General features: G+C 41.3%; 2 protein-coding genes across 5 annotated transcripts in view; one reads left to right on the forward strand and one right to left on the reverse strand.

The window, feature by feature from the left end:
- Nucleotides 1-2,668, reverse strand: part of rnf157 (ring finger protein 157) — a 38,698-nt gene extending 36,030 nt beyond the window's left edge. Inside the window, exon 1 of one of the 3 annotated variants that reach the window (XM_050060104.1) lies at nucleotides 221-2,668. In XM_050060104.1, the coding sequence (XP_049916061.1) occupies nucleotides 221-308 (88 nt within the window). In that variant the 5' untranslated portion in view covers nucleotides 309-2,668. The remainder of the gene's footprint in view (nucleotides 1-220) is intronic. The other 2 variants (XM_050060103.1, XM_050060102.1) reach the window with 2 other exon arrangements.
- A 1,260-nt stretch (nucleotides 2,669-3,928) lies between these two features.
- Nucleotides 3,929-8,312, forward strand: srsf2a (serine and arginine rich splicing factor 2a). Of its 2 annotated transcripts, XR_007570926.1 has the most exons (4): nucleotides 3,929-4,505; nucleotides 5,898-6,261; nucleotides 7,235-7,327; nucleotides 7,827-8,312. XR_007570926.1 is itself a non-coding variant. In XM_050060166.1 (3 exons), the coding sequence occupies exons 1-2, from the start codon at nucleotides 4,141-4,143 to the stop codon at nucleotides 6,235-6,237; spliced, it is 705 nt and encodes a 234-aa protein (XP_049916123.1). In that variant the 5' UTR covers nucleotides 3,929-4,140; the 3' UTR covers nucleotides 6,238-6,261; nucleotides 7,235-8,312. The 2 variants fall into 2 exon arrangements, 1 of the variants encoding a protein (XP_049916123.1); XM_050060166.1 differs by having other exon boundaries at nucleotides 7,235-8,312.
- The last annotated feature ends 2,023 nt before the right edge of the window (nucleotides 8,313-10,335 follow it).

The raw sequence follows: 10,335 nt of genomic DNA on the forward strand, positions 1-10,335 counted from the left end.
GGGAAATTAATTGCCCAGAAAAGGCACCCCCCCCCCCCCCCCCCCCTCCACAGGTAGCTGCTCTGCAGGCCTGCAGCTACAAGGTAAAGATAGTGATGGCTTTGATGGTGATGTCCACTTTCCATTCCCACCATGAAAGCACAAATAAATCATCTGCATTACGCTTTAAAGCATGAACCGGTTACCCACCCCCGGTCTGACCTGTTGGTCGATGACTTACCAGATTTCGGTGGATAACGGTACACCGAACTGGACGGAATGTCCACTTCTTCCACGCCTATGTTTTGTCTGCTTGTTAAAGCTCCCATTTCCAGTCAAATAAAGACCGCACGGATTAACGGGCATAACACTTGAGGTTGGCTTTGTTCGCTGCGTCTCTTTTATTCCCTATCATGTAATCCAGTTCGCGCTGCCCTGTCCATTTCTGTCGGGTCCAAGCCCCGCCGTGAATCTGTGTGACCGTCCTGGGGATTAGTCCTCCGGCTGCTTATCCGTCCCTGGTCAACAGCTCGTTTTGAGGCAGAAAGCAGCCCTTTAACAGCGGACAGGCGCTCTGCTCATGGCGCGCCGCAGCCGCACCGTCACAGCGGAAAATCTCCCGTGAGTATGCGGCTCAGTACAGCCGTGTGCTCGTCGACATCTCCCGGCCCGCTGGATGTTGATCGCACATCCCCGGTGCTTCTCGTTGTTGGATCCTGTCAGAGAGGTCTGAGGCTCCCCATGACGTCAAGCAGGCACAAATCCGGGCCGTGGTTTTTGCGCAGTCCTCCTCTCTCCAGCAGCGAGTGCCGACCCACTTTGTAACGTGACCTTCCTACGCCAACTGTGCGAGTGGCGCTGACTGCAGTGCAGAGAGGACGGCTCTGTGGGACACACACAGGGATACACAACCGTAGCAAAACTACATTACCCTCGGACATGTGTGGTATAGCCACTAAAAGTGCAACAATCTACCCAACAACAACTGTCGCTATCATTTTTAAATGCGTTTTTTCCCGCAACAAGTAGGATTCAAACTGTGACAGTTGTAAAACAACCCACACAGCAACCATACCGGGAGTTAATACGCAACAAAACAACCACTAACTCATAAAAATAACTACTATGATATTTTTAAATTAAAATAAACGGGACAAAGGCAGAACAACGGTACAATACAGCCGTCATGAGCAACTCCCCACCGACAGAGGGCAGTGTACAGATATAAAAACAGACTGCTGGGTCGCACGTCGGTGTCGCCGCCATCTTGGAGAGGTCAAGACGGTAGGATTCAAACTGTGATAGTTGTACAGCCGACACAGCAACAATACAAAGAGTTGGTACACAATAAAACAACCGTTAACGCATGGAAAATAACTACTTTGATATTTTTAAAAGAAACGGAACAACGGCAGAGCAGCGGTACAATCCAGCCGTCATGTGCGCCTCCCCGCCGACAGAGGGCAGTGTACAAATATAGAGGATGCCTCACTGCTTGATCGTACCTCGGCGGCGGCGCCATCTTGGAGAGGTCAAAATGGTAGGATCTAAATAGTGAGAGTTGTAAAACAACCCACACAGCAACAGTACCCAAAATTAATATACAACAAACAACCGTTAACTCATTAAAAATAACTACTATTATATTTTACAATACAGCCGTCTTAAGCGACTCCCCGCCGACAGAGGGCGGTGTGTACATAGAGAAACATAGATGCCTCACTGCTGTTCCGCCATCTTGGAGAGGTCAAGACTTGCCTGTAAAATAACAATAAACAGAGGAGCTGCAGTTTTTCTTTATTAAAAAAAAGCAGTGTACTGTTTTTATTTCTCAACTGATTGTAATGAGTTGTTAAAGTTTTATGATCTACGTGTGATAGAAAAAAATAGTTTTGTACCCAGTTAATTATAATCTCAATATTTAGGCTATAATACTGCTGGATGCTCAATGGAGGAGGGTATATTAGGCTTATAAACTGAATAACATGTGTGGTTTAAACTCCTGAGACTGGAACTTTTGTTTGGTTTGCATTTTTAATTTCTCCTAGCTATTTGGGATTAGTAGGACCTCATACGTATAAAAACCTAAACATTATCAGGGATAATAAAGCCCCTATATCCTTACATATGATGATAATTAAGTCTCAATGTCCTTGAACAAGACAATGATAAAGTCCCAATGTCCTTCAGTGAGCTGATGATAAATTCCTTATGTCTTCAAATGAGTACTTTCTAATTTACAGTGTCTTAGCCTGTTGCCGTTGCTAAAATTGGTTAAAATATGTAGGGTATATCATTTTATCGTAAGGATTACTGCAAATTTATTGGGTTGATCTGTTCTGTACGACCCCTATTGCAAGTCTGTCCGTAATGTGAGACAACTTTTCAGTTTGCTAATGCTGTCTGCTTACCATCAACTCCTTGATCATAACAGAATATAGTAACTTTCGCCACTGCTCATTTTAGAAAGGGCACCTCTAGATAACATGTTATTTGTTTGGGTTATTAAACAGGCAAAGGGAAATAGATGTTTGTTTGTCACTGATGAGTCATAGCTAACATAGCTAACCTGCTAATGTTAGCGAGCCTTTCAATTTACCTGTGCCTGGCTGGTGAGGGGAACCAATCTAAATGCACATTATATAATGTGAACAAAGAACATGTTTTCTTGCATTGGTCTTTTTAAAAAAAAAAAAAAAAAAAGAGCAGTAGCTAAACCCTGCTGAAAAAAACCAGCATGGACCAGCATAGAAATTATGCTGGTCCATGCTGGTTTATGCTGGTCCATGCTGGTCTGGTCGATGCTGGTTTTTTCAGCAGGGTATTCCAATATGTTCCAGGTGTTGATGATAAGTAGACAGCTATAGCTAGCTAGCACACTAGAAAGTTTTAAGTTGTCTACTTCCATGTTCAATTATATTATATAGGGATATCTCAAAATAATTCATAACAATTCAGTTCATGTGAACCTAACAAACACTCCAAAATCAATGGGTTTTTGGTTAGATACCTGAAATAATATTTGTTCTTCAACATAAAATACATCAGTAAATACCCTACTCCTGAACATTGAACCTTCTATATGTTTAAAAATGGCAGTTAACAAGTGGCTAAATCAGACTATAGAATGTCATCACGCCAAGCCGTGTCAAACACGACTTTACAGTCTTGTTATGTTGGTGACGTTAGGTCATGCGTCCTTAGCCTAACGTTAGCTTTTTAACGCTTCGCTAATTAAGGCTTCAAAAATCATAAAAGTGCAAATTTGTTGATTTGTGCAGATTATCTCGCTGAACAAAACATGTAAGTATCATAAACGTTTGGTTGCCACAGAGGGTGTTTTCTAAGGTAATCCAGAATCCAATGGAAAAATCCTGTTGGCTTTCTGAAGAGGGAACCAGTGTGATGCTAACTTCCTTATCGGCCTACAAAAAAAGTCATTCCTGTAGCACTGTAGCATAAATATCAAGGTTGAAAATAAATTGGACATAAAACGTTTTTTTCTACTACACGTAGATCATAAACCCATTAATATAAAAACGACTCATTATAATCAGTTGTGAAATATAAACATTATTGTGCTTTTTATTCAGAAAAACTGCAGCTCCCCGTTTACTGTCTTTGTTTTGAGACAAGTCTTGACCTCTCCAATATGGCGGCGCTGCAGAAGCCAATGAAGCATCTATGTTTCTAAAATCGTTTTGTCGCAACGTATAGGATTCAGACTGTGAGAGTTGTTCAATAGTCCACACAGCAATAATATCTGGAGTTCATATACAACAAAACAACCGTTAACTCATAATAAAAGCTATGATATTTTTAAATTTAACTAAACAGGACAACGGTCCACTACAGGCGCCATAAGCGACTCCCCGCCGACAGAGGGCAGTGTACCGGTAACCGAACAGTCGAGCAGCCAATCAGAGGAGGCCAACGCGGGCGCAAAGAAAGGGAAGAGGAAGCTTTCTTGCCGCCATTTCACGTGAAAGCAGCGCGCGACAAGGCCGACAACCAGTGCCAAACAATTAAACAAAATCAGACAGAATTTGAACCGGATACACCAGCGGGAGATTTGCAAACTAACCGTAACCGTTTACATAACGGTAGGGTCTAACGGGTTTCAACTTTCCTGTCCGGCTGTGTTGCCTGGAGACGAAGAAAATGAGCAGTTACGGTAGGGCGCCGCCAGACGTGGAGGGGATGACCTCCCTCAAAGTGGATAACCTGACTTACCGAACTTCGCCGGAGACTCTGCGCCGGGTATTTGAGAAGTACGGCCGTGTGGGTGATGTGTACATCCCCCGGGACAGGTACACCAAGGAGAGCCGCGGGTTCGCCTTCGTGCGGTTCCTCGACAAGCGTGACGCCGAGGACGCCATGGACGCTATGGACGGCGCGCTGCTCGACGGGCGGGAGCTCCGGGTGCAGATGGCCCGGTACGGACGACCCCCGGACTCCATGTACAGCCGGAGGGGTGCTCCGCCGCGCAGATACGGAGGAGGGTACGGTGGCCGCAGGAGCAGGAGGTAAACGCTGGTGTGACTAGGTTAAATCATGAAACCCGTTTGTTGTAAAGCGAAGAAGAGCACATGGTTCAAAGCGAAACTAACAGAGATTGAATTTGAACCACTGCTTGTTTTTCTAGTCATCATTAGGTAAACACTGTCATTGCGAAATTACATAACTGCACAGCAGTCATCATGATGTCATTATTATAATAATGTGTGCTATAATGCACAGACTGATGTGTTAATATCACTTTAGGGCCTCAGCTAACGCTTATTGTCATTATCTGATGTTAGTAGGCCTAATCCACAGATTATGTTGAGCAGGTAATCAGTTGGCAGGGTTGGAAATTAATTTCTTTGTCCACATTTACATTACCATTGTTTTTCAGGCTGGTGACTGAAGCAAATCTAGCAGCCACTTAAACATTTTACCAGCATTTGGTTGGTGCTAATTTTCAACCCTGATTCGGTCTAATGGTTGTAGCTTTGCAGCATCCAGTCTACCTAGTTTTATCAGGTGGTTGGTCATTAAAATAATTTAGTTAGGGACGATTCTAGTAACTTATTTCCCGAACGTTTAAACAGCCATTTAAAGTTAGACCATCGGACTAGTCTAAAGGTAAGATAGCACTCAGTAAACAGTCAAAATGGAGCACAATTTAATGTGTTTGTTTTAAAGTGTATCTGAAAAAATATTGGTTATATTAAAAGAGCCATTTGAAGCCATTAATAACATTTTTCAGTTACCAAACATTAATTTTAATACAGCTGATTCATGTGGAACTTTGCACCATGCTTATGAACATTGCACATTGTCCTACAAAACATGAAAACAACTCATTATCTAAAAGTTATTAAGTTATTGAAGATGGTGTTTCTTAGGAAAATATATCTTTAAAAAACTTGTCATAATTTTGCAAGAAATGATAATGTTTAACGTAGTAGAATTTCTGGTGCCAATGAGCAAGGGTAGCAAGATTTATTCAGCTAGTAGACTGATCACGCTGTTTTCCCATATATTAATTTTTAGCAGCCAGCCACGATAACAAAACAGCTGCTGCCACATATTGATTTTGATGTTTAGGATTTTGATCTTAAGGAGCACTATTGGAACGTGTACTGATCTCTTATTCATTGCATCACCCTCTCAGAGCGCAGAGCACTCTGCCTGCGATGTGTTCATGGACCTGTAACAACCTCCACATTTAAAAAGGAGTCAGGACACACACACACACACACACACACACACACACACAAACCAAATCACGCAAAGTTTGCTCATCCTGCCACATGTAGATCTCTAATTCTGTGGAAACACTGATGTGTACTTCTTAGATTACATCTGTCAGTGTCCATGTTACTTTGATTTGTTCCTGCTGATTACTGAAGTGTTTCACTCTGTGCCCACAGCCGTTCAGCCAGTCCCCGTCGCCGCAGACGTAGCCGAAGCCACTCCAGGAGCAGAAGCCGTTCCCGATCCAGGAGCCGCCACCACTACAGCCGCTCCAGGTCTCGCTCCGACTCCAGATCCAGGTCGAGGTCCAGGTCCAAGTCTAAATCCAAGTCCAAGTCCAAATCCAAGTCCAAGTCCAGGACCCCCAGACGGAGCAAGACAAAGTCTCCCTCCAGGTCTCGGTCCTCCAAGTCAAGGAGTCGAACCCCGCCTTCCAACAGAGGGTCCAAATCCAGGTCTCGCTCCAAATCCAAGAGTAGGCCTAAATCTCCAGAGGACAACGAAGCAGAGACTTAATCCAGACTTGGACACAACATGACGGTATTCAAGGGGAAGGGTGGATGATGTTGTTGCAAATATTATATCTGAGATGGCCATCTGTCATCACATGGGTTGATATCCTGCAGTCTTTGTGTCACGTTAAAGTAATTTGCTCACAAGCAACAAAGACTGCAGAGTCCTGAATGTTTTTATAAACATAAAATAAGATTGGGACTGATATAGTCTACAGTCTGAGGTCTGTGTGTGCTTTACTTTGCCCTCTTCAGCCAATGTAAAACACACACACACACACACACACACACACGAGATATTTGGGTTTTATGTTACCTAATGTATCATATATTTAAAATGGGGTGTACATATAGTGTGTATGGGAGGGACGTGGGGTGCTTCACTAAAAAAAAAACGTTCACCTAAATGTGGAATTCTTTCCTCCAAGCTGCGGAGTCCTGTTTGCAAAGAGAGGAGGAGGAGGAGGAGGAGATGGGGGTGTGGCAGTGTGAGAGCAGTTAGTGTGTGACCCGCCCATGTGACCTGCCTGTTGCTGAGAGCGATGGCAGTTGCTAAGGAGCAGGTCACCAAGGCAACGGTGGTTGCTATGGAGCAGGTCGTCATGGCGGTGGTTCGGGCTGTCAGTTGGTGTATGAGGTGGTGTGGTGAGGTACGTTCGCGGGGATCACAGGCAGATGCACTGAGCACTGCACCCACCTGTGCCTGTGGGTTCCTCCGCCTCTCACAAAGGGAACCGAGGTTTGTTTTTCAAATTCGCCCGAGTGTAAGAGTCTTGTTAGAGCTAGTTTTATTTGGGGGGGGGTAAAGAAATGTGAACATTACTAGAAATGTTAGGTATGATACATGAAGATGGATGCACAGGAAATGCAGTTTGATAAATGTTAGCACATAGGGAAAGAAGGTCAGACCAGTACTGCATTTAAATACCCAGGTCAGCTGCAGGTGTTGGGATAACCTCTTTGTTTTGCTCTTGTTAACTCTGCTCTGTCTTTCCTTCCAGATCTCAGATGATTGAGCCTTTGCTGAGGACATCAGGATGAGTCTCACAACGAGCAAGTGGACTCTACTATTACCACTGAATGCAGACTGAAAGGTTATTGGAACTTGGTCTAAAATGTTTTAAATTTGACTTAATTTACACATTCTGTAACTTTGACATTGTCATTGTTTGTAAAGTTGAGCATTTCGAAAGGGATTTGTAAGGTGTTTTTTTTTTTCTCGTTTAAATTGGGCTTTTTGCATTGGATTACATTTGTACTTAATTTTTTTTTTTAATTAACGTAGCGTTCTTATCGAAATCCCTTGTTTAATACGCTTTCTAGATTGATATGAATGAGTTTTATTTGCAGGGTGTCATGTTGGACGTTCAAAGCCTTTACAGCTATGTTAGACCACTCTTTTTGGAAATTACAAAAAGGCTTACTGTACAGTGACATAAAAGTAAAACATTAAATATCGCTGTGCCACTTAATTTGTGATTTGCTAATCCGGCAGCATACATTTTCTTTTCTGTCATATCTCTATTTTCTGTCTGGTTAAAGTTGCTTTCCTATGACTCTAACCCTCTTTCTTGTGTATCTTTTGTGCACTAGGCGCAGTTGTGTAGCAGTTGAGTAATGCTGGTTAGCTGTTAAGATGCGGTGCAGTGCGGTGGTGACATGGTGTGGCGTGTTGCGGTGCTGAGTGCCCGGCGCTGTTCCGGGGCTCGACCCTCCGCTGCTGTTTGCCGGTTTGTAAGCTCACAGGTGTGGCAGATCATCCATCCTCTCCTGTCTTGTGACCTTTCCTTCCCTCCATGTGCTGTACAGATTCTCTCCTCCTTCCCTTTCTCTTTATTCTTCTCCCTCCTCCTCTCCCTTCTCCTCCCCTCTGTGGTTTTTCCACTGTTGATAACTGGTTTTGCTCGCTTTTTTTTTTTTTTTCTTTCTGAAATTGGGTCCAGTGTGACTCCTAGTGAAGGGTTTAAAGGGCAGTCCAGGCTGCTTAATGAATGATTTTTGTGTATTTCATTCCTCTGTGAACCTCTCAAATGTCTTGTAATTGCTTCAGGTGAATGCTAATAAACATCATAGTTCAAATCAGGTTTCAAGTCTTTATTTGTCACATGCGAAACAATTATAGTTGAACAGTTGTCGATCAAATTCTTGTTCTCAGGCTGGAGATGAATGTGTGAGACACAACACGCAGTAAAGCAGACATTTATGACTTATTGTGCTTCCTGCTGCCACAGCGGCTGCTGTTTGGTAAAAACTACATAGCTTTAAGCTGTTGATTGTAAAAATGTTTGCATATTCACATTCTGGATTTTTTTAATAAAGAAGGGGGCAGCTAACATTGTATGAATTTATTTTTAAAGTTTTTGTGGAAAAATCAAATCTGACAAATCATTTTTTTGCCAAGATTTTATTTAGTTTTCAAATTTATTACCCAAATATGACAAAAAAATAGCAGAGATAGAAAAAAATCAGTTCAGAGGGAGCACAACAAATTCAGAGAACCAAGATACACAAGAGAGCTTTAGGGAAACAGACACACCGATGTAGCATGCTGTTGCTAGCTAGCTAACTTAATCTTAGCTCTGTGCATTTAAAGGTTGCACATTGAAGGTGGATGTCTTAATATCATTGGTTGACATTGGTTCGCACTAGCGTACATAAAGCCCACGTCATATTTTGTTTTACAGGAAGAAAACATGATTAGATTTGATATGAATGAGATGAAATTTATTTTTGAACATGAGAATCAACAAGGAAGCATTTTTCACATGACATTTCTCACAGAAAATAAATTAAAGGTCTCTACATGTTCAAAAAAGGAGAAGGAAGAAGCTAACTTATGTTTACCTTCCCCTTTTATACATCTTAATTTTCTAACACGGCTACTGTTTATTTTATCAAAGTACCGCCATTTGTCCAAATGAGAAACTCTTGATTCATCTGAGGTAGTTAGTTCTGGAAATAAAAAACAATATATACTGAAAATATAATACAAGAGAATATTTGAAAAAAAAGAAAAAAAAATGCAGACTTTATGGCTAAACAATTCAGTACAACCTCTTAAAGTGGAAATGAAACATTTGGCCCACCTTCACCTCAATTGTTATAGTTTTCTAATGTGAGAATTTTAAACTGTCTTTTGAATTGAGCAATGTGTTTACTTTCTTTGATCGTTACAGGTAAATTATTCCACAACCTCACCCCATTGACAGATATGCACATGCTTTTGAGTGTGGTACGCACCTTGGATTGTAAGAGATTCCCTCTCCTTCTTAAATTATAACCACTTTCTCTTTCTTTAAACCATTTTTGTATATTAATAGGGAGTAAGTTGTTTTTAGCTTTGTAAATAATTTGTGTGGTCTTGAGATCCACTATATCCATAAATTTTAATGATTGTAATTTTAAAAATAAATCATTTGTTTGTGCATTATAGCCAACATTGCTAACTATTCTCATTGCCTTTTTCTGCATGGTGCATATTGTCTTTAGGGTGGATTTGTAGGTATTACCCCACACCTCAGCACAATAGGACAGATAAGGAAGAAAAAGCGAGCAGTATAGAATGTACATTGTTTTCTGATTCAGTATGTGTCTGACTTTACAAAGTATACCATTAGTCTTTGCCAATTTAGAGCAAATGTGTTTGACTTGCGGTTTCCAGCTGAGATTGTGATCAATTATTACTCCCAGGAAGGAATTTTCATAAACTCTTTCTAATCTGGTGTTATCACACAGTACTTCAATGGTTAAGTCTTCTGGAATTTTGCGTTTCCCAAAAATCATAAATTTGGTTTTCTTTATATTGAGAGATAATTTATTTGTATCAAACCACAGTTTTAGCTTGGCTAGCTCTTCAGAGACGATCTTTAACAGCTGTTGGAGGTTCTCTCTACAAAAGATATTTGTGTCATCTGCAAAAATTACAAATTTCAAAATAGAAGTATTAAAAATTTCATTTATGTACACTGCTCAAAAAAATAAAGGGAACACTAAAATAACACATCCCAGATCTGAATGAATGAAAAATTCTTATTAAATACTGTGTTCTTTACATAGTTGAATGTGCTGACAACAAAATCACACAAAAATTATCAATGGAAAT

Source organism: Epinephelus moara, chromosome 13 (genome assembly GCF_006386435.1).
Source record: "Epinephelus moara isolate mb chromosome 13, YSFRI_EMoa_1.0, whole genome shotgun sequence".
Lineage (NCBI taxonomy): Eukaryota > Metazoa > Chordata > Actinopteri > Perciformes > Serranidae > Epinephelus > Epinephelus moara.